A 22,930-nucleotide genomic window follows, 5' to 3' on the forward strand; every position below is an offset into this window, starting at 1 on the left:
ATCTAAAATAAATTCCTCATTTATAGAACACTTTGCAGAGAAGACATGCATTATGAAGAGCTATCCTGTACATATAAAGGGACCAATGCAACTAGTTAAGTATAAAAACTTTATTGTATCACACTGATCTCACCTTCAGATCCAGGTGTGCTACTCTGCAGGTGTGAAGGTGCTGCAGGGCCTCCAGTGTTTCTCTGATGAAGAACGCCACCTTCTCCTCCATCAGCTCATCGTGGGCGACGAGGTAATCGAGCAAACGACCATCTTCCAGCCTGACACACACACACACACACACACACACACACACATTATATGCTTTATAATAGTGGCTAAAAGAGTTTCAGTAGCAATGGTAAGGTTAATGTTAGGTAACATACTGGTTGATGTGTCAACAGGAAAACCAGGCTTCTTCATAATGTTGACATGTGATGTTATGAACTACTTTCCTGTGATACAGTTCTGATCATTCTGACCTGCCAGCTCACTTCACACATCTGACTTTGTCAAAGAACCCCTGTGACAGGTCAGAACGCTGATGAGCAGAAACAGGCAAAGAGCTCAATCTGGTCAGCACTGGAATATAACTAAGTGAAGTAAGAACAGCAGATTAACTCAAGTCCGGTTCTTAAGTACAGTGTTGATGTACATGTACATACATGTATTTCCATGTTCTGCTACTTTATACTTCCACTCCACTAAATTTAAGAGGCAAATATTATCATGAATACATACGTTTTATTCTACTGTATTTGTTTAATAAACAGGCACATTTTTGGATAGATTTATTTCATCAGCAATCAAATAAAAAAGAAATAGAAAAATAAGACTGATCAGGCTTCCAACTCTTTGCGAGGGATCATCTTACCCTCCAGGACAGCACCCTTCTGATAATCATAAACGCCTATAAAAAGTATTCACCACCTTAATTGTTTTCCCATTTCATCGCTTTTATACATGGAATCATGGTCAACATACAGAAAATATACAGAGCGAAACATTAACAAAAAACCTCTTTAATGTCGAAATGTTAACAGATTTCTACAATGCATTAATTGAAATCACATAATGTAAAATATGTGATTGCATCAGTATTCACCTCTTTCAAGTCACTATCAAGTAGATGCAGCTTTGGCCTCAATCACAGCACTGAGTCTGTGTGGATAGGTCTCAATCAGGCCTACACATCTGGACACTGCAAATTTTACTCCTCTCTGCTTTATAAAACTGCTCAAGCTCTGTCAGGCTACACGGCGATCAGCCTTTTTCAAATCCAGCCACAAATTCTCTATAAGACTAATGTCTGGGCTTTGACATGGCCACTCCAGAACATTTAACTTCCCATCCAGATCATCGTAAATCTTACTAAAATGTGAATACTTTTCATAAGCAGTGTACATGTAAAAAAAACATGGATAATTTACTTTCACTCCACCTCCGCTGTGCTTTAGAGTAGACACCAGAGCGACAGACAAGACAGTTGGATGTGTGATAGTAACTCAGTTTCAGTGGCAGCTGAATTTCATGATAAGTCAGTCAGACTTACAGCTCCAGGATCAGCATCAGAGAGGTGGGAGACTCATATGTGTCCAACAGCGCCACCAGCTGGGGGTTCTGTACATGTAGGAGGACGTCGGCCTCGTGAGCCACCTGCTCCTTCTTCTGCATCTTCTTACTCACAAACTTAACCGCAACCTGAACAGAAGAAAAATGGACATGTCCTCTGAGACGAGATAATAAAAGTCACTGCAACCTGAAACAGGCAAAAAACTCTGTGTGGGAGTGTCCTTACAGAGTCACTAAGGACATGTGTGAGAGCTGAGTGTCAGAGTTGTTAGGGCTACTTGTGTGTTGTTGACCCAACTGGCCTTTGAGTGGGTTGCTAAGGCTAGGTGAGCCTAGTGTCCCCAACAACTCAGTAAGGACACTCCCACTCAAGAGTTTATAAGTCTGCAACTCTCCTCCAGTTAGTCAGAACTGAAAAGTCTCTTGGATGAGAGGTGAAACATCTTCATGAAACTGAAACAAGTCCAGTTGCCTTTGATTTACTATATATGTATATATATAGCCATATATGGCCATATATATGTATATATATAAAAAAAGAACAATAATTCAATGACACATTTGCTTTTGAAACTGAAAATCTTGCCACCTTTACTGCCATCTTTAAATTTGTATATCAGTGCAAAGAATCAGTGCACTGTCCATCGACATGTCGACAAGTCAAAGTGTGAGGCATGTCCTACCTCCTTCTTTGTTGACTTGTTGAGACATTTTCTCACCACTGAAAACCTTCCCCTGGTGAAGAGAGGGACACACAGAGACAGGAGAGGTTGAAGAGAACAGAGGCCGAACATCTCACACAAACATTCAACATCAGGCCTGAAGGTGGAGTTTGGGAAAGTCAGTGATTTGGGACAGTTTACCTTCCAATCTCGCTGATCTCAGAGAAGGTCGACTCAAAGTTCTCTTTCCACTGGATCCCAGTTCCATCATAGCCAGAGTCTGGACAGAAAGTTGGAGGATTAATACTTTTCCATTTTCAACACTGCATGACCTTTTCTTTTGTGCCACCATCTTTACATAATAATCATTATATCATTTATCATCTATCAGTCTTGCAAAGAGAGTAAAACAAATTCTTTCTTAGGTTTTCTGCAGGAAAACAGATGTTTGCGCCAGCATATGAAGCTGTGTGTGTGTGTGATTCTGTGTGTAGACCTACTGCTGCTGGGCAGTGTGACCATATTTGAGGGCTCGGATGGTGGGCCAACCCCCCAGCGGTTGGAGGCTCGCACTCTGAACTGGTAGTGGCCTCCAGGAATCAGAGTATCAATCTGAATGCACTCCTCTCTGCTGCTGGCCACCTGCTGCCATAGCAATGAGTCTGAGGGCGAGACGGAAGGAAACATTTTGTCTGTTTACCTGTTTTAAAGGCAAACAACACCTAATACCACAATTGCTTCCCCCTACACACACACACACACACACACCTTCCTGTCTGTACTCCACAGTGTAGCTGCTGACAGCACTGTGAGCGGATGTAGCCGGAGGCGGCCAGTGGATCATCACCGCCGTGCTGCTGGCCTCCTGGGCCACCGGTCTCCCAGGGGCTGCTGGGATACCTGCAGGAGACAAAACAGACGCAAAGTCAGCAACCCACTGCAGCTGCTCTTCCAAAGGGACAGCTCAGTGTTACATTAACAGTCTAATTCAGGCCAGAGAGCTGCTCTATAAAAGTGACATCCATGCCTGTTACCTTGCACTTTAATGGAGGCGGAGGAGGAGGCAGAGCCGTGATCGTTAACAGCAACGCAGGTGTAGATCCCTGTGTCCTGAGGCAGCAGATTGCAGATCTTCAGCAAGATGTCACCTGTATCCCTGGAGAGGGCGAGGGAGGGAGGAACGGGATTAGAATGAAGGAAAAGAGGGGGAAGACAAATATAGGAGAACAAAAGAATAAGAATAGGAACATTCATTTAATTCATCTAACCCCTGTGTAGGGATTAAAACAGGCTAGCACACATGCTCTCAGTGTTACCTGATGTCTATAGTGAAGCGGCTGTTGCTGGTCACAGGGTTCTGGTCGGGGCCCTTCAGGGTGACGCTGGGTTTGGGTCGTCCACACACTTTGCAGCAGAGGACTACAGTCTCCCCGAACGCACACACAACGTCTGACAGAGGGACGAGGAACTCCGGAGCCACTGTACACAGGAAACACACCACTGAGTACTGACCCCTCAGCCTTTTCTTCAATTTCTAGTAGGAACTAAACATTTTACATTAAACTGTTCTTTACAAAACTTTATTTATTGAATATATTGTATATTATGCACTTTAAACATGGATTTTTACTTTAGATGGAAGCAAGTGCTGTTCATTGAGCTATGTGACTTCAGGGCAGGGGTTGGCAGACACAGCGTGGCCTCTGCTCTGTGAACATGATTTCATCCTTCACATTATGTCACACCACCGCTTTTAATTTGTCCACAGTTTAGCGCTAACCTCAACTTTGTAGATCTCTTTACTCATAATAGCCAAGTCAGGCCCAGTTCTGGCACAGTGTCGACACCCCGGCTGTGTCCTGGCACCGGATGCATTAAACGACATCCTGCGCTGGCTTACATGGCAGCCAGATTTGGTTAGCCGTCAGGGATGTGGACTATGGCCCAGCTGGCAGCCCAGCCTTGGGGATCAAACTAGTGTAATGTAATTCATCATGGTCTGGCATTATTCATAAAGCAGGAGCGCTGTAATCCCAATTTCAGACATGTTATTAGCAACTATGGTGTGCAGTACATATCAAAAATAGATAGAAAGTTAAAGGAACAGTTCACCCAAAAATGACAATTAAGACATGATGTCTGATATCCCATGCTGATGAAAAGTCAAAAGTTTAAATCAATTTGATTTGATTGCTCAAGGGCTTCAGGAGACTTGAATTATGCTGGTTGAGTTGTATGGAGCCATTTTGTATTTTTTTAGATGTTGTTTTGATGTTTTAAAACCACTCCCCAGCTACTTAGGAGAAAAGGAGTAACTCTCTCCTGCAGATAACACTGCTCTGCACTGCCTGAAACACTCAGTTTGGAGTCGAGCCTTTATTTCTGTAACTTATGTGCATCACTGTGTAACAGGCATTTTATACATTTATATTTGTATATATTTATCATAAAACACATGTAAGTGGTAAATCAGATTTCCCACATAGGTTAAATGAAGTTTTCAGGGTTCATAAATGCATTGGCACAGGTTTGCCTGTTGTTGCAGATTATGGTCACAAGGTGGCAGTATTGAGTAATGTGATTGTTACCCCGCCAGGTGAATCATGGTGTTTCTTCCTGTTATGCTTGTGGACAATGTGGAGATAGTCGGTGTGGCGAGCAGTATCGTGGGCTGTCGTGTTAATTAGCAGCTAATAGACATATCTTTTGTAATTATATCCATAAACATGTCAAAAAGCATTATTGGTTGATATTTTAACGTTATGGGTTGTTTCATGCACTGTTGGCGTTTTGAGCAAGCGCCCTCAACAGCTGTGTTGCTAATGTGCACATACATGTCCGAGTGAATAAAACCTCACTATGCCTTTACTGTATCACTAGAGAAATGCACTGGTTTATCTTATAGGCTATTTAACTTGGTATAGAGGTGGCTTAGTGAGTGTGTTAACTTGTGTAATCCCCGGGAAGTTCCACATGGGTTTGGAGAAACAAGGGAGAATGTAAGTGTCCTGTAAAAATGTATAGTACCTTCCATTGTAATCTTTTGTGTGCATGGTTATGGTTTTTGATATAACATACACATTTGACAGGCTGTAGTTTCTTTTGTACATTTTGTATTTTATAAATTTTGTTGTCATTTTTTGGTAAAAAGCTGCCACAAACTGTGACACTGTTAAAAGTGACCTGTTCCAATTTCTGTCAGCAATAAACTTGCAGCCAAACACCAGAAGTGAATGTGTCCTGTGTGGCATCTAATTCCAAGGGCTACATACACTCTAGTTAGTGAACAGACATACAATTGCTACTGATGTAGCAGCTTTATTTTAGATCACATTATGTTGCTTGGCATGACCAACCAACTCTGCCTCTGATTGGCTGCATCCTGCCTGCTAAGTAAAGCAGCATGTGCAACTCTCACTACAGACTGAACAAAGGTGAGATGTCTCACTCTGTAGTTAAAACGGAGCATTGAAGACACTGTAAAAGGGATGCTGTAGCAATGCACCATATGAGAATAATAATGTGTTTTTGAAAATGAAAGTATGTAAAATGTATTCTACTAGGACCCTCAGATAAAAGTGTCAACTTGAAAATATGCTTAATATGACCTCTTTAATAGATAGAGGTTTCATTTTTGGTAAACCTTTCCTTTAAGCAACATTATGGTGTGCAGGTGGTAAGATGTGTGCAGAGGCTTTGAGTCTAACCTCAGCTTTTTGATTAATTTTTTTTTTTTTTATCTTATATTCACACTCCGTAATCATCTAAATTTAACAATGAATATTGAATATAAGACAAACAAAGCTGCACTAGCTGGAGCTGACACTAATGTACTGGATGATAAGCTGACTCAGATGATACATGTGTCTCTTACCTTCCTGGATGAAGTTTGGGTTGAGAAGCTGCAAAACAGATGAAGCCAAAGTTTAAATGACGAGGAGTTTAAATCATGTGATGCGCTTTTTAAAAAGTAGTGTGACAGCACTGTTTGTTACAGATAAAGTAGTTCATGTTTTCTGCCCACACTAAGATTGTGACATTCTGTACATCACTGTCATTTCCCAGCTGCTGCAGTCAAAAAGAATCTAATTTTGTAGTGAAGACACAAACTTTTCTACATACATAGAGTGTGAGTGTGAGTATGTGTGTGTGTGTGTGTGTGTGTGTGTGTGTGTGTGTGTGTGTGTGTGTGTGTGTACCTCCATGCCTGTCTTTGGGACAAGGTCATCATCACAGTCTGACTCATCTGAAGTGTGAACCTCCTGGTGGAGAGTGAAGGAAGCAGAGAGGAAAGCAGAGGAATGTGAGAGGAGAGAGAGACGCAGGATTCAAAGAGGTGTAGGGTAAAGGAACAAAGGGAAGCAAAGAAGAGAGAAGAAATTGTAAAGAAAGGAAGAAAAGACGAACAGTGGTATAATGGGGAAAACGCAAGAAAGTTCCAAGGGAGAGAGGAACATAAAAAAAAAAGATAGGAGCGAGAGTGTAATGAAGGATGGAGGAAAAGAAGGAGAGAATAAAACAGGAGGAAAAGAAAAGTGAGTAGGATGAGTTCAACACAGAGGAGAAACACTTGTCTTGCCTGCTGTGGAGGTTTTCCAGGATCTGAAGAAGTTTAGCTGATACTCACCTCAGAGACGTTGGACTTTTCTTGGGACACCTGATGTTTAACATCACCTATTCTCTACCCGCTCTACTATCTCAAATGTCCTACCCCACACTGAGCAACCAACCGCTTCTGACTGCCAGAGTCAGAGCTGCTCTAAACTGCAATTCATCTAATGGCCACTAGAGGCTTGATCCAAGAAATTCCCAAAATAATATCTAGAAAAACGCAACGATTGAAGCTTTTCCAAAGGAATTTTAACCTTAAAAGTAGATTCAAGGAAAAATGGTATAATAAAAGATAAGTGTGTCACATGTAGGATATTAATGCTTTAAGAGGGGTTGTGATTGTATGGCTGCAAAGTGTCCCCCATAGTCAGCGGTGGTGTCTGACGTTAGTTCAGTCCACCTCAGCTCAACGTAAGAGGTAAAGAGGTAAATATCTTGACTAAAACACCAATATTGATGTCAAACCTACATAAAATCTTTCTGTAAGTTGAGGATCAGTGTCTGAACGTTTCTCTCATACAGCAGCCGGCAGGATCTTTGTCCTGTCTTTGTCAATTCAAATAAAAAGGGAAAGAGATTCGACCCAGAGATCCTTAAGGACTCATAGAAATGCATTTTAGTGCTGTACATTTTGACTGTTGAGCATAATCTAAGCTTGTCCCTGTTTTTTACATTCATACATAATTTAAAAAAAACTCTCAGATCTCAGCATATCTTATTATCAAGTAACTCCCTTTAATACGGGATAGTTGCTAAGGAGAATATACACTCTTAACTAGAAGTAAAAAGGTTGTTCAGATAAGCAAAGGCTGTGCATTTAGCTGCAATGTAGTGTTACTTCATGGTGGAAAATCAGTGTTTTGTCACATGTTGAACTTCAGAATGAAATCCTTATCCTTCATGTCAAATAGTGAAGTTTTAGAGCTTGAAGTGATGTCTGCAGTGTTTGAGCTTTGAATATAATCTGAACCTAAATCATGTGTCTGTAAGCAATACGAAGATTCACGTCTAGCCACTCTGTGGATGTTACAGGATGCACAACACAGAGCTCTATGATGTTAGACTAGTACAAAAAACACTGGTTTAACACAGCAGAGTCCAAACAAATTCAAACTGAAATCTATACATGACTCAACTCTACCTCTATCCATGCAAAAGGAGGGAGAAATAAACCACAACGCAAAAACACAAAAAGAAATCAGACTTTATTTTACATTCAGTGCATTTGAGTGTTTGGGGTAAATCAAACTTGCAGTGCTGCACCCTAGTGGTTCTCAACTGTCGAACATGTTTATACCTGCACGTATAACTTCTCTTCCTGTGGACTCTTTTTTGATTGCTGGATTTGCTCGCAGCGTTTCCTGTATATTTTAATCTCTGAGATAGTTGCTGCCCAACTTTTTATTCCTACACTTTCTGTTGTGGTTTGGTTGGCCAATCAAAGTGCTTTCACCCATTACATGATCGATAAACACATAATGTACTGAACCCAGCACCGTTGGTTAGGTCTAAATTCATGTCTGATGCAAGTTGAGAACCACCAGCTGAGTCAAACAGAGACACAGCGACCACTGTGTGTGTTTGTAGGTCTGCACACACACATGCGCGCGCACACACACGGGTTAGGAAGAAAAATGAAAATCAACTGGGGCAACGGGCAGGTGAGGGGTTTCCGCACACACATATGACATCACCAGCGTGCGCCATCTATCGGCCTGCTTTTACTCACTTTGCCCTTCGCCCTGGTGGCGGGGGAGGCGAGCGGGAGAGGGGGCGTGGTTTCTTTGGGCTTACGAAGGAGGCCATTCTCCTGACCTCTGACCCCCACCAGGGAGGCGTCCTTGGCTTCAGCGCGCTTCCTGGCACGCAATGTATTCCATGACAGAGACTTCCTGTACGGTACAGGAACGAGAAACATCAACCAGCCAATCAGAGAGAAGCTCAGCGGGGTCCAGCTAGGTCTGGCTGCAGAGGCAACACGTCTGTCAGGTCAGGACTTTGGATTTTGCTGCATTTGTACATATATACGGCGTAGTCAACACAGACCATCGTCACAGCTGACATTTTGACTAGTTTATAGCGGGAAAAACACATCTATGAGGGTTTAGTTCCATTGAGAAGTCCCTGTAAATCATACTGATGAGCCAGAAGGCACAATGTCAGAGCCACAAAAGAGCCCTCTACAACTGGAATATATTGTCTTCATAAAATGTCATTTGTAGCTACATCCTCAAATCTGTTAAAGCTCACTCAGGTCTTTTATATCATATTTCTGTCTACACATGTATTATAAGGCTAACATTAGCATTAGGTTATGGTAAAATTAACAAACTTTAGCATGTTACAGTTTTAGCAAACTGACATTAGCTCACAAAAATGCTAGCCTAACATGCTAGCAATGTAACACCGAGAGGCTAAATAAAGATACCAGAGAAGGTTGTGTTCAAGATAATCAGAGCTCTTTGATAAACACTGTTAAAACTGCACCACAATAGCAAACACCCCTACGCTATGCTAGCTAGCTACTGCCGGCAGCTGTGCTAGCCTTGTCCATTGCTGCCACCTACATGTTTAAACTACTTGATAATTATCCGAAACAAGCTCACAGATCCTGCGTCTTAGTTTTTGTCCTAAATTTGATGTACTAACTCATTCATCGGAAAGCTTCTCTTAATAGTGAGACACATTGGGTCTCAACCCTCATCAGGGTCAAAAACTGAATTTGAACAAGAAACAAACACAATACACTGAGCTGATAGACTTTAAACTATTAGATCAATGTGAATCTTTCTAATAAATATTTTAAGAGGTAGAAATTATACAAAAATATTTTCAAAATATGTTGTTTTCCTGCATCATTCTCTGGTCTCCCTAGTTTCTTCAATCACTTCTGTAGTGTTTGTGGACATGTCTTTCCAGGCTAAAAGTTTATATCCTCATGTGTTGCAGCGGAGGCTCCTGACAGGGTCGCTGTTGCCTGAAGCTGCAGCCAGACCCTTCTGATCCGTTAAGATACAGGGGAGGACGGACAGAAGGACGGAAGGACTCACTTTACTGAGACAGAGATAAAGAAACGGAAACAGTGACATACTGTACCTTTAACACAAGCAGAAACAACACTGTGAGCTTTGAACACTTTCAACAATCACACCTGCAGTTAAACACACGTGTCCCGTGTTTCCTGTAGACGTGGTGATGTGTTCATTTATGCCTTCATTATTTACTGTTATACATGAGTAGTAAAGACTTTGAAGATGATGTCTGTGCAGGAAAAAAAAATTAATCCTTTCGCAGTTCAGGAAAATGTATTTCACTGTCTCTGTATTACTTTTTCTACGTGACTGGTCATTTGACTTCAACCACTTTGTCTTTAACACTTTTGTCAGGTGAGTGGCCAAACTTGCTGTCAGTTTGGTTTAACAGAGGTTATGATTAAAATGGTTCAGTATGTAAGAATTAAATTGAAATTAGTCAGAGATTAAAATAACAACAGAATGTCAACAATTAACAGTTCTGAGATGATATCAAAAGACACCTGTGGTCCTCCCGACCCCCTGTGCTAACTTGCTAATGGCAGCGACAGTTGTGTTCGCTGGATAATTCTTCCATGAAGAGCATTTTCTTTTCAAATCATCCTGGTTTTCTTGTATAAACCACCATTAACCCTATATGGAATGTATACGTGTGTACATTCTGTGGAGTGTCAAACCGATGAGGTTAGTAAAAACTGAAACAAAAGAAAGTCCAAAGAAATGTCACTACACAAAAATCAAAATTAACCATACAGGGAAAAGGTGCAGACAAAGTTTTTATACCTGTAACTCAGAGGAAGGCCTCAGGGCTGATCGATGTTTTCTTTCTTTATGGTCATAAAAACTCAAATAAAACCTAGCTCTCTCTGTTCGCTATCAATCTAATTCCATGCTGTACCAAGCTCAACCTTAATAATGCTTGATTTTTGTTGTTGCATCTTCCTCCTGCTCAGCTTTATTCACTTGACTCCTAAGTCTCTCGTCTTCTACGGGAAAATGGAATGTAAAGGTAACGTTGCACACAGAAGCAGGCAGAACGCTCAGTTTCACATTTGCTGTTGTAGTTTATTTACAAATATTAAAAACTACAAAGAGTTAACCATCTTCATCCTACCGCAGAACAAAACAACTTCACCTTCACGTCGCTTTGCTAACTCATGCTCAAGTCCAAAAGGTTTATTTTACATATTTAAAATACATTTAAAATCATTATTATTATTAGACTACCAACAGTACAATGCTGACCGTTGCTATTGAACGCAACATATTGCACAGCTTGACTTTCATTCAGATTTTTTCTCATCTTAAATAGTGCAAAAGAGATTTTTTTTTTCTTTTTGTTTAAACAGGAATGTTCCAGAGCCTCAGTCGAAAAATTTACTTTGTACAGTGAACTGCTGACATAAACAAAATCAACAAGGAGGAGGAAAAAAAAATCCAACTTTGTCCGTGAAATAAAATAATAATTAACAAGGCAGAAAAACAACAACAACAACAACAACCACAACAACAGGAGGGAGAAACATAAATGTCTTTATAGATTGCCACAGACAACAAAATTAATCTTCTCCACTGCGGAGAACGGGGCTGAGTCCACCTGAATGCCCCAGGTGAGTTTTCTTTTTTTTTTCTTTCCAAAAACATTAAAAAGGAAAAAAAAAAAAAAAACAGTTATACAAAAACAGAAGAAAAAGCAGGGTGTTAGGAACTGAAATAAGAGTCCGGTTTTAGCTCCACATGAGTCAATGTTTTTTTTCTGTCTGGTTTCCAGAGTCAGCTACAACTTACAAGGTTTTCTATCCAGTCTGTTTCTGCAGGATAAATCTTCAGTACTCGTTTACATATAAAATGATCAGTGTATGTGTTTGTGTGTGAGTGTGTTTGGTTGCAAGCCTTCAAATCCATCCACAGAGCCGTAAAGTGACAATGGCTCAGAAACAAAACTGTCACTGCAGCAGGTTGACGGACATTAAGAGAGCAGATCTGTACCTTTTACCTCCGACAAGCCAGTCAGCAGTCAGAATACCAAAAAAAAAAAAGGTCCAGGAGTTCATTCTTAAAAAGGGGGGAGGAGGGGGAGGAGGAGGGGGAAGAGGAGGAGGATGAGGGGGAAGTATATGAGGGGAACAGGAGTAAGGAGGGCAGGGAGCAGTTAGGAGCTGGGGATGGGAGCTGAAAGCTAAAAAAAAACCCAAAAGATTTGTCTCCAGCATTCTCTCATCCCGTCCAAGTGCTTGGTTTCGAGCCCAACCAGAAGTGCGTCTGTCTGCAGGTAAAGAAGTGCTGGGTGGGTGGTGGGGGACTTACTTGATGTTGTTGGCATCGGCCACTGCCGTCGGGAAAGAGGAAGTAGAGGAAGAGTCTTTAATGGACTTTGTGGGCGGGCCCAAGATGTTTCCCGGCACCCAGCCCTCAGCTGCGGGCGACTGGATGTTGGCCGGACGAAAAACAAGGTACATGTTCTGCTGATTGGTGGCCAGGATCTGGACGATCTCTCCCTGACTGACGCAGATCTCGTTCTCTTTGAGCGCCGAGTAGTCCTGAGTGACCAGCATGGTGGAGGAGACGCCATTACAGCCGCCTTCACTGTCCTGAGGAGGAGGGAGGAAAGGATGGAGAAAAAAAGGGTAGAAGACGAGAGGGGCCAACACAGAGAGGAAGAGAGCGAAGAAAAGATGGAAATGACAGAAGAGAGGATGAGGAGAATTGAGGACAAGGTTACGGTGTGTCTGTGTGGGTTGGACAACAGTCCTGCTGACTGTGATGCCATCATAGCTGACCCAGACCTGAGGAGGAGCAGCAGGAGGTCAGGGCCCAGGAGGAGGAGCAGGAACAGTAACAATCAGAGTGTCAGCAGTCTGGCCGGTGTGCAATTAAGTAAGCACTTTGTCTCCCTAGGAACAGTATCCTGCTTATTGTGGATAACCTACATAACCTGGTTACCAAAGCTAATGTCCATGCCCCCTAGTGCATGCTGCCATTAAAGCAAAAGGGGGACAAACCACATACTGAGACATTATAAAATGTATGGAGATTTTTCAAATGTTAAACTTTTCAATCAAATTGTTCGGCGGATATTATCATTTGTAATGAAAAATTAATATCAGTATCCAAAACAAATGCAACAAAGATGTGTCACGACTAGTGATCTTAGAATTTTGTACCTTACTCTACCTTAAAACCTCAGCAAGGAACACAGCTTTAGAAGGCTGTCATGTTATTAAGCCTTTAATAAGGCAATCTTATGTTCCATTTCAGGTGAATGTCTTTAAAGCCATGATGAGAAAACTCTCATGGTCTTGTTCTTGGGAACATTTCCCCTCTGATGAGGGTCAAGGTGCTCTGATGGAGAGCTTGGCAGGCCGTAAAGCAGAAAGCGTGCTGAGCTGTCCAGCCTTCTGCAGACAGCAAGAGATTTTCAGTCAAAGTAGGCCAGAGCAAGAACAGCCTGTGTATGTGTATGTGTATATATATATATATATATAAACCCACATAAGGTGCTGCTACACCTGCAGTAGCCCAGATTTTAACATTGGCTTTTAGGGACAGTAACAGACTTGCAGACAGCGTGAAGGGAGAAAGTGTGCTTCATGCTCTAGTTCACCAACTGTCTGCTGCAGTGTACGGTCTGTGGTTAAAACAGTGCAAAATCAAAAAGAACTGAACTCAAAACCACATCCAGGCTGTATGTAAAATCACAAATATACAATATATAATATATAAAAATGGTAATGAGCCAGTTCCCCTCACATCTCGTGTGTCCAGGCGGCAGGAACTCACCCTGGAGTCGAAACATGATGTACCACCGTTGGAGGTAGACATCTTCATCTGGCTCCTCCCCCTCTCCAATTCCTTGTCGCCGAGGCCAACCGCTGAGGACGGACGGCTGTGCGAGGACATAGCAGAGCGGTTTCCAGAGGTGGAGCGGTTTCTGGTCAGCGACGAGCTGCAGCCCGCTCCGCCCTTCTCCTTCTGGTACTCAATAGGAGACTGAAGAGCTGAAGTCGCACACAGAGGAATATTTATAATCCCCCTTCTGTGTTTTTGATCCCACTTACTGTAACAGTTATAGTATAGCACAACAACAGTTTGGGCTATTTCAGCCAATTAGTCAAACACTTTACATGATGTCTGAGTAGAAGGCAGAGCTGCTGTTCTTTCTTTCAAATATCTGCTTTCTGGGCAGCAGATGTTTAAATCTCTTCAGCACCCTTCGAAAAAGTACTTGAAGGACTTATATCTTTCTTACAATAAGCCACACTGAACACTGCCCTTTTTTTGTTTTTCACCATAAAGTTAGTTTAGGGTCAAGTTAAGTTACAGTTTCATGTGAGGAAACTATTTCTTTTTATATCCAAGTGCAATCAAGAAACATCAAAAATGATGTAAAAATTGACCAAAGTGAAACCACGTCATGCTTCAGAAGAGAATTGTGCAGGCATGTGTTTGTGTGTGTGTGTGTGTGTGTGTGTGTGTGTGTGTGGGTGTTTGTGTGTGTGTGTGTTGTCTCACCCGACAGGAAGTTGCTCTGAGCATCCAGGACCTCCCTGATGTGTCGGACCCAGACCTGCTTGATGTCGACGTTAGCGGCCTGCAGGGTGAAGCGTTCCGACGAGCCGCGACACGACAAGACGAACTTACAGGGATCGTTGTCCATGCTGTCCTCCAGACCCAGGTAGGACACCTGTGTGTGTGTGTCAGAAACTGAAGTCAGAAAACTGAAGAAGGAAACTGAAAACTTCAGTCAGAAACTGAAGAAGAGGATTTATCATTAATTAACTCTTTAAAAAGCTTCATCACTAATGAGCCCCCCCCCAGCTGCAGCTTGTCCTCTGTGTACCTTGATGCTCTTCTTGAACTGGTACCCGGGCGTGGACGATCCTTTCCTGAGCAGCTCGCTGAAGATGACGATCTGCTCAAAGAGGAAAACTCGACGTTCTTTGGAGCGCGACAGGACGCCGGCGTCCTGCTCTGTTACAAAGAAGGTTTCCTGCTGCAGCAGTTTGCCCTGACACGTCAGCTTACCCTGCAGACACATGGGATTGGTCGACACAATTCATTTGGTGTGTACCGGTCACTTTTTAGAACCTGTGATAGCAGGTGGAGGGTGCGCCGGAATGCACAGGAAGTGTACGTACCTCGTATCCCTGCAGCCGACCCAGGTTCATCATGTCATTACACAGTTTAGGGACCTGAGACATCAAATCTACAGCTTTCTGCAAGAACCAGAGAGAAGGTGATATACTGAGGTTCATGGTTTCATAGCAGGAAAAAAAAAAAAAATCACAAAAAAACTCAAAAGGTCCTGGATTCAGGCAAGGCTGTAAATAAAATGATGTATGTATCATGCAAAATGTGACATTTCAGCACATATGTTGTGTTTCTACCTCTATCTGTTCGCAGTCCATGCCTGCCTTGGAACTGAACTTCAGGAAGTCCTGAGGAGAACAAGGACCACAGACTCAACACACCATGAATACACATCACTATAGTTCAAGACAGCATTTCAGTCTGAAATTTACAGACAACCACATCAGAGCAATAAATACACACTCCTTCCTTTTGGCTTGCGACTAAAATGTGCTCCATGGGTGAGGACCCCCGACACTTCAGTTGGATACATTTACAGCTGAAGGAGCCTCCAAATAACCAACATGGAACTACAGTTTGTAATCCCTTTGCCCTCAAGTCAGTTCCCAGTCTTTGACTCAGTCTATTGAGGAAAAAAACAAATCCTTCATAGCTCTGATAATCCTGAGGGAGTGGATTATTACTCCAGTTTCTGAAAGTGCCCTGATCTACAGTATGAACCGTGGTTACGACACCAAGTGATGACGAGTTGCATTAAGGTTCCATAAAACATTTTAAAAGTTGATATTGCATTATAGTAAAGATGATCGTTCAAAAAGCCTGTAATTATTACATTTGTATGAAGGGGCAGGGATTTTTTTCCCTTTAATTCATCTGATTCCAAATAAAAGAAACACATGTTGACACTGTACCTTGTCTTGTTTGTGATCAAATTAACGCATGTGTGTGTATGCTACCTTCAGGAGCAGCTGGTATTTTGTGATTCTCTGGATTGGTTTGATGAGGAAGTCACTGATCGTCAACCTGGACTGGATGTCCTGCTGGATTCCCTGGAAGACAAAACACCAAAAGCATCAGAATGTTTAGTTTAATCCATTTCTTAGATTCAAGCGTGTCTTAAACATTCAGTCAGTTATATATCAACTACATAACATAACATACAACATGACTGATGAAGGTTCTCAGTCATCCAGCTCATGATAAATCTAGGTGCTGTATCATACACATCTAGATACAACATAAAACGTTACATAAAAACATCACTCACGTCAAAATATGTGTCATATTCCGCTACGATGAACTCAGACTTTGGCTTATTCTGACAATAAACCACATACATGTGAAGTCTCCTCTCCTGTAACACACACACATTTTTTTTAGTGAGCAGATCACAGGGGGCTCGGGATTTTTCCAAGTCAACAGGACATGGTCATTATCATCATCCACATCACAGTGATCCGCTCACGTGTTTGATGAAGAGCTCAGGAAGGTGTTCGTTGTCTTCGAGACATTTCTCCAGCTCTCCTACGAAGAATCTGACGGAGCCAGCAGAGATTTGTCATTAGTCAGCATATTCAAACAGCACAAGCTCCACCCGACCCCTCCTCCCACTCACACCGCTGCTCGACTTACTCTCTGTGCCAGTCGTAGATCTGGTGGATGTTCCCAAAGACGATTTTGTCTTTTCCTTTCATGTCGTCGGGGACGCCCTTTTCCTCGATCCTCTTCATGAAGCCCTGCAGAGACACACGAGGTCAGCTGGTTGCTCTGCTCACTTCTCCTCAGTTAGTTAGTGAGATGGCAGATTAACATCAAACCAAATGTTTTACATCCAGCCCTGAGACAGTCACTGAGCACACAGTGCTTCTAAAATAAGCAGTAAGTGTCTCACCTCCACCACGATGCCCAGGTCTTTGACGTAGTCCTTCTCCGTCTGAATCAGCTCGTTCAGAACAAACCTGAGCAGAATAATGACAGTAACATCAGCTGAGGACGAGTTATCACTGTCAGCCTTTTGTCTCTGCTGCAGCAAGGCACCAACGCTGCGGTCGACACATGTGCTACTAGACAAAAATGCAATGTGGTGGTTGTGGCATTAGTAGTAGCAGTAGCAGCAGGAGTGACGCTGCACTCACATTCGTCCTCTCATAGCTTTGGCTCTCTGCTCCAGCTCAGGATTTCGCGGCTGGACGGGCGTGGTTTGCTCTGGCGGGGACAGAGAGGTGAAGCCGGGGTACGCTCCTGGTTCCAGAGTCTGAGGAGGGGAGAGAGGAGGAGGTCGGGGTTTGGACGCAAAAGAAATAAAACAGTTGTCTGTCACAGATTTGGAAAAGCAGCTACAACTCTGTAAAATCCTTTTGTTGTGGAGTCCGTTTTATTTACCAGGATCATAAATGTGGCTTTACAATATGAACCACGTCCTATACCCTCCATCCAAAACCCACCAGCATCAGAATAATGACACTATATTTCATGACAGCAGAGGGCAGCAGAAGCTTGTCAGTGATAAGCCATAAGGAACATGTTGCAAGACGCAACAAAAAACACTAATGTTTCTTCCCATTCAGAGTGATATCGCTGTATTTTAAAAGTGGATCTCTGGCAGGACGAGGTCTCCGTCACTCTACTTACAATCAGCTCCATGTGAAACTGGACTTTTGCATCTAAATAGAGTTTGTTAATCAGATAGATGGAGACATGCTCACACTAGCATACACTGTAGGTATATTTGGGAACCAATACAACAAATGAAAACATTCCATAATGGCTCATCAAACTGGTTGCTGTAAAGTCAGCTGCAGGTATGCGCTGGTATTTTCATCTGTACCCTGTTTGTAGCCATTATTGGTTTCTGCCTATATTTTGGCAAACTTGTTAAATTTTTGTAGAAAACTTAAAAATGTGCCGACTTTTACTCATGATTCCTTATTTGTGATATCAGTGTGAGATGTCCTTGGGAAGCTTGTGTCACACTGAATGACATCAACCTGTGTTTCAGGTACGTTTTCAGATTTGCCTCACTTATGACTCTGTTTAAGTACCTTTACAGTATGTCTGCTTTTCCTTAACCTGTTGAGGATACACATCCTGTGTTTCATAATGGTTCATTGTTCCGGTCTGATTTTTGTTAGATTACAGAGAAAAAGTCATTTGTTTCTTTCCTCTGTGGTGTTAATCTCGCTGACATGGGGCTTTACACTGTTTTTGTCTGAATACATGGGAACACAAACAAGATCAGGCTAAACACACACAGTACTGAAAATAGAAACACAAACAAAACTCATAAGAACATTATAATGTACATGCACGACTGTTGTTACTCCATATCTTCACTATTATATTCATTTTGTGAAAAGAGCACACACATGTTGTGGAGGTGTCGCGGACACGGCGGGTGAACAGGTTCTGTTCAGTCAGGACAACTCATCTGCACAACATGTGTTTTCGGTCGGTGGTGGTTTTAAATAGAAGCCGTTCGTCACAAACGCACACTATCACACGTACACAAACACACACTCACCATCTTGGTTTTAACCAGTTTTTCTATGGCGCTAACCAGCTCGGCAGCGCTGGGCACCTCAGAGGAAGACTGCAGAGACGTTAGCAAGGATGAAGACTGAGAGAGGAAGAGGAGAAGAGGGTCAAGAGCAGCAGCGTGTTAGGATGATTGAGAGTGGAGGAGAGAGGGCAGGGAGAAAGGCAGAGGGGTTGTGGCAAAGGGTAAAAGAAACAACAGCAGCGACAGAGAGAAAAAGGCTGTGAGCGAGCAGAGGACAGCAGCAGATCAGAGCCCAGCTACACATGTGCACACTGCAGGGTTTAAAGCTACGCCAGCACCTCTAATACAGCTGCTCTAAACCTTAACCAAATGACAATATCAAAGCAAAAATTTATGATATGGCATAATAGAAATAAACAAATGAGCCACATGTATAAAACCGCATATTTACACAAATTAAATGAAAAGAAACACTGATATGAAAAATCGTCCTTAAATAACTTTAAAGTAGCAATGCAGTAAAGTTAAGACTGAATAAATAAAGCTGATGTTAGTGGACACAAACAGGCTTTAGTGTACATGTGGATCTAACGCTGACTGAAGATCAGTTTCAGTCTCTAATAAAAGATGATGTCAGGAGAGACCAGCAGTGAAGGCCTCCCCCTCTCTCTCTCCCTCTCCCTCCTCCTCCTCCCTCCTCCCTCCTCTCACCTTGTCGTCCTGAGCCGACGGGTCCTTGATGATCTCCATGGGGGGAGGCAGGGGGGTGTGAGCCTCCTCGTCCTGCTCCTCCTCCCCGCCGCTCTGCATCCCAGAGGACGTCTTGGAGAGGAGGTTACCATCTTTACTGAGGACTCTCTGATGGAGACAGACACACGACACACAGTCCATTAGAGAGGACAAAAGTCACTATTCACTATGTTGTTATGAACATCACTTCACTGATCTAAATGTTGGCCTAATCATTTATGGAATGACATTTTAGTCACTGATTCATAAACAAATAAATAAATAAATAAGAATATGAACTAAATCCTGGCATAAATAAATGGGACAATAAATATACAAATAAACAAATACATTAAGTTGTATAAATTAGTGTTTTTATTTTAAAAAGGGTCATGTTCAAAGGACAACTTTTATTTATTTCAGGGGAGTTTTATTAACACATATATTTAAGTTTAAACATAATAAAAAATAAAAGTAAATTTAGCTGTGAATAAATTTATCAAAAAAACATGTTTATATATTAAACTATATTGATTCATTTGTGTTTATGCTTTTTTACGTTTTCATATTGACTCAAGTTAGTTTTGTTTGTAGAATAAGTGAGTTGTCTCTGGCTGATGAACTCCTCAAACACAAAGCTGCACTGAGCTGTATCCAAAGTTGTTCCATCGACAGGCCTGTGTGGCAGAGCGTTTACATGCATTCAGCTGCCACAGAATGCTGTTTGAAGAAGCTGAGGAAGAGCTCTGTCTTTCATTTCATTATTGTAACCAGTGCTTTGTCGCTCCCCTACCACACAAACAAAAACAACTTTGGATTGGACCGATCTGTCTAACACGTGTTTTTCCTCTCACATCAGCTCCCCAATATTACTTATTGTCCTCATCCTGATCTTTAAAACTCTCTGATCCTGCTCCATTTTGGACACAGCGTCTCCCTCATGGTCATTAAACTACGGGAATGAAGAAAAACAGCATTGTTTTCATTAGACTGCCATGTTATTTAGCTTTTATCAATTTGTTTTATTTTCAGGGTTACAGATGTTAAAGGAAAAAAAAAAAGTTTGAGTTTTGACAACAAATGAGGACCAGGGAGTCAGCTTGTGCTGCAGGGTTTTGCTATGATAGCATTCAAAGTTAAACATATTTCAAAACGTCAGAGTCAACAGTTTTCATATTGTCAGTAATCAGTGAGTCATTTTAGAGTTTTGTCAGTGTGTGTGTGTGTGTGTGTGTGTGGGATGTATATGTGAGTCAGAGAGACGGACGGACAGACAGAAACCCATTACACATGGAAAGAGGAACTTAAGCTGTTTACTGTCCATTACTTGATAGTAGACAGCATGAGTACACCTTTAATACCTCTATGACCTGTTCACTCCGGGCCTGGAGGAGCAGACAGGTTCAACACCTTCAATATGTAGGCAGGAGCAGATCAAACCACACATTTCACACATTAAAAGACTGATGCGCTGTCAGCATGCTAGGCTTTTCACTTCTCATGTAAATATATAACCAATAGGCCAATAATTATTGATGTGAATGGCATCAGAAGTGCAATTACATAGACCTACATAGAGTTGCAGCCGTGTTTTCAAAGTGAGTGGGTGAGCACACACATTGTACCTACCACCTTTAACAAATAAGAATATGATGCTTATAACCAATCAGCTGTATTACATTTAAGTTCTGCTATCCGAGTTGTTGATTAATGTTGATATTTTCACTTTTAACCGATCTAGTTTAGACATTCCCTGCTCTCATTAATCGAGTGAGATGGCAAAGTGAGGGCAACATTTCCTGCAAGAAAGAGTCAGAACTAAGAATAACTAAGAAAAAAACACTGACATAGTCTCCAAAAAAGGGGAAGCAATAAAATGTCAGCTGCTTTGTGAAATCCCAGCTATTTAAAACCAAATCAGAGGATGAAACATCTGACGAGCCTACCTCATCGATGATGTCATCCTGCAGGCCGAGGTCAGGCTGTCCCAGGTCGATGCTCTTCCTGCTCTCGTCTCTTCCTGATCCTGGGCCTGTCAATCAGATCATTACTCAAACACTCCATATATATCTATCTATCTATCTATCTATCTATCTATCTATCTATCTATCTATCTATCTATCTATCTATCTATCTATCTATCTATCTATCTATATATATATATATATATCTATCTCTATCTCTATCTATCTATATCTATATCTATATCTATATCTATATATATATGAGAAGCGTCTGGGGCAGTGTAGAGTCTACTAAGACCTGAAATAAGTAATCTATTACAGTGAACATTTAGTCACATTTCCTCTGTCAAAGTCACTGTTACACCATGATGGAGAGAAAACTGTTCCTAAATTAGCTATACGCCAAATCAGAAATTAAATGAGATGTTTAAAATCAGCCACTTTGCAAGAAAAATCAGGTAATTCTTTACACTTGCAACAGCATCACAAGACACGCCTCCACTACACCAAACTAAACTCAAAGTGACGGCTACGTGATAGAAAGAAATCTAATAAAAAGTCTGGTATGCTTTGAAATGCGGCTCGGTAAGGTCTCATTATACTGCTGATGCTGATTCAGATTTATGTTGACCTAGCTCATCTTGTGCTCCGAATACAACCAGAAGCCTCACCAGTCTTCTTCTGTTTGTTGTTGGGAAGTTTCTTGACGGAGCTGCCGTGGCTGAGGCGGCGGACCGGACTGGTCAGCCACTTTCTCAGAGTGTTTCCAGAGCGCTTGGGACCAGGAGAGCTGGACTGCAGCGAGCTGAGGGATGGCTGCGGCTGAAGGTTCGCCACGGACTCCGTCTTCCCATCAGAGCCACTAACGGGATAGTTTTCTGAAAGAAATCAGATGACGTGAAATTAGTGAATTAGTGAAATCCATCAGTTTCTGGTTGTGCTTACTCATTCTCCTTCCACAGTGTTCCAAATGTTTTACAGATCAACGTACAATACAACATGATACTGTGGAGCATGTGTCCCTTCCCTTATTCTTGTGTAATAATGTTCAAATGGTTCCTGGCTCAGGATTGAAAAACAAGACAAACTTCTTCATGTTTTCAGGTAACTGGAGAACTTAAGCCCTTTTTTTCTTTTTTTTTGTAGTCCTGTTCAACACGTTTCTTTTTGTGATTCAAACAGAGGTTGGTCTCTGCACTCTGTGTGTGACACATACAGTCACGTTAAATCAGCTGATGAGGGCATTAAGTTCACCCACTCCGTCACTTCGTCACATTACAGTCAAATTCTCAATTATCTCAATACATCAGAAAGAGGGTCTCAGAGTGTGTGTGTGTGTGTGTGTGTGTGTGTGTGTGTGTGTGTCTGGATGTATGTAATAAAAGTTGTGGGGACATAAATCGGTTACATTGTGGGGACTCACCCTCCCTCTGGGGACAAAACGTAGTACCCATAATGTAAAGGTTTTAGGGTGACGACTGGTTTAAGATTGGGGTTAGGGTTAGCTGAGTAGTGGTAATAAGAATGGTATGGTACGGTATGAATAAGGGCTCTGGCACCAAGCTCACCATCACTCGTAATAACACTTCCTGATAATAAAAGCTTTAGTTCCAGCTGCATGTATGTAAAATCTCATTTAGACCTTTCACTGTGACAAATCACAGATATCGTCATTGAAATTATGACTGGTCAAAACCGCACAGATCTTTAAACTAGCCTAAATGTAAGCAGTGATATCTTGAAATGACGCTTTGACTTGGAAACATTAATGAGCTGTGT

The 22,930-nt window shown here is 41.9% G+C and overlaps 1 protein-coding gene and 1 long non-coding RNA gene across 3 annotated transcripts in view; one reads left to right on the forward strand and one right to left on the reverse strand.

The window, feature by feature from the left end:
- The window catches only part of kalrna (kalirin RhoGEF kinase a), a 148,354-nt gene that overhangs the window by 6,100 nt on the left and 119,324 nt on the right, over positions 1-22,930 (reverse strand). Inside the window, exons 41-67 of one of the 2 annotated variants that reach the window (XM_037109054.1) lie at positions 21,823-22,029; positions 21,134-21,219; positions 19,170-19,316; positions 18,480-18,575; positions 17,095-17,213; positions 16,851-16,917; positions 16,592-16,695; positions 16,425-16,494; positions 16,227-16,313; positions 15,916-16,008; positions 15,256-15,306; positions 15,007-15,084; positions 14,709-14,894; positions 14,381-14,552; positions 13,649-13,866; positions 12,176-12,459; positions 8,566-8,728; positions 6,425-6,487; positions 6,100-6,127; positions 3,542-3,704; positions 3,260-3,381; positions 2,994-3,125; positions 2,726-2,887; positions 2,427-2,505; positions 2,247-2,298; positions 1,544-1,692; positions 134-272 (exon numbers count right to left, since the gene is read on the reverse strand). In XM_037109054.1, the coding sequence (XP_036964949.1) occupies positions 134-272; positions 1,544-1,692; positions 2,247-2,298; positions 2,427-2,505; positions 2,726-2,887; positions 2,994-3,125; positions 3,260-3,381; positions 3,542-3,704; positions 6,100-6,127; positions 6,425-6,487; positions 8,566-8,728; positions 12,176-12,459; positions 13,649-13,866; positions 14,381-14,552; positions 14,709-14,894; positions 15,007-15,084; positions 15,256-15,306; positions 15,916-16,008; positions 16,227-16,313; positions 16,425-16,494; positions 16,592-16,695; positions 16,851-16,917; positions 17,095-17,213; positions 18,480-18,575; positions 19,170-19,316; positions 21,134-21,219; positions 21,823-22,029 (3,317 nt within the window). Of the gene's footprint in view, positions 1-133; positions 273-1,543; positions 1,693-2,246; positions 2,299-2,426; positions 2,506-2,725; positions 2,888-2,993; positions 3,126-3,259; positions 3,382-3,541; positions 3,705-6,099; positions 6,128-6,424; positions 6,488-8,565; positions 8,729-10,912; positions 12,460-13,648; positions 13,867-14,380; positions 14,553-14,708; positions 14,895-15,006; positions 15,085-15,255; positions 15,307-15,915; positions 16,009-16,226; positions 16,314-16,424; positions 16,495-16,591; positions 16,696-16,850; positions 16,918-17,094; positions 17,214-18,479; positions 18,576-19,169; positions 19,317-21,133; positions 21,220-21,822; positions 22,030-22,930 lie in introns of those variants that run through there. The other variant, XM_037109053.1, reaches the window with a different exon arrangement.
- On the forward strand, positions 8,688-11,519 carry LOC119025478. Its single transcript, XR_005076831.1, has 2 exons — positions 8,688-8,825; positions 9,786-11,519. It is a non-coding gene; the product is annotated as an uncharacterized LOC119025478 (long non-coding RNA).

Source organism: Acanthopagrus latus, chromosome 9 (genome assembly GCF_904848185.1).
Source record: "Acanthopagrus latus isolate v.2019 chromosome 9, fAcaLat1.1, whole genome shotgun sequence".
NCBI lineage: Eukaryota > Metazoa > Chordata > Actinopteri > Spariformes > Sparidae > Acanthopagrus > Acanthopagrus latus.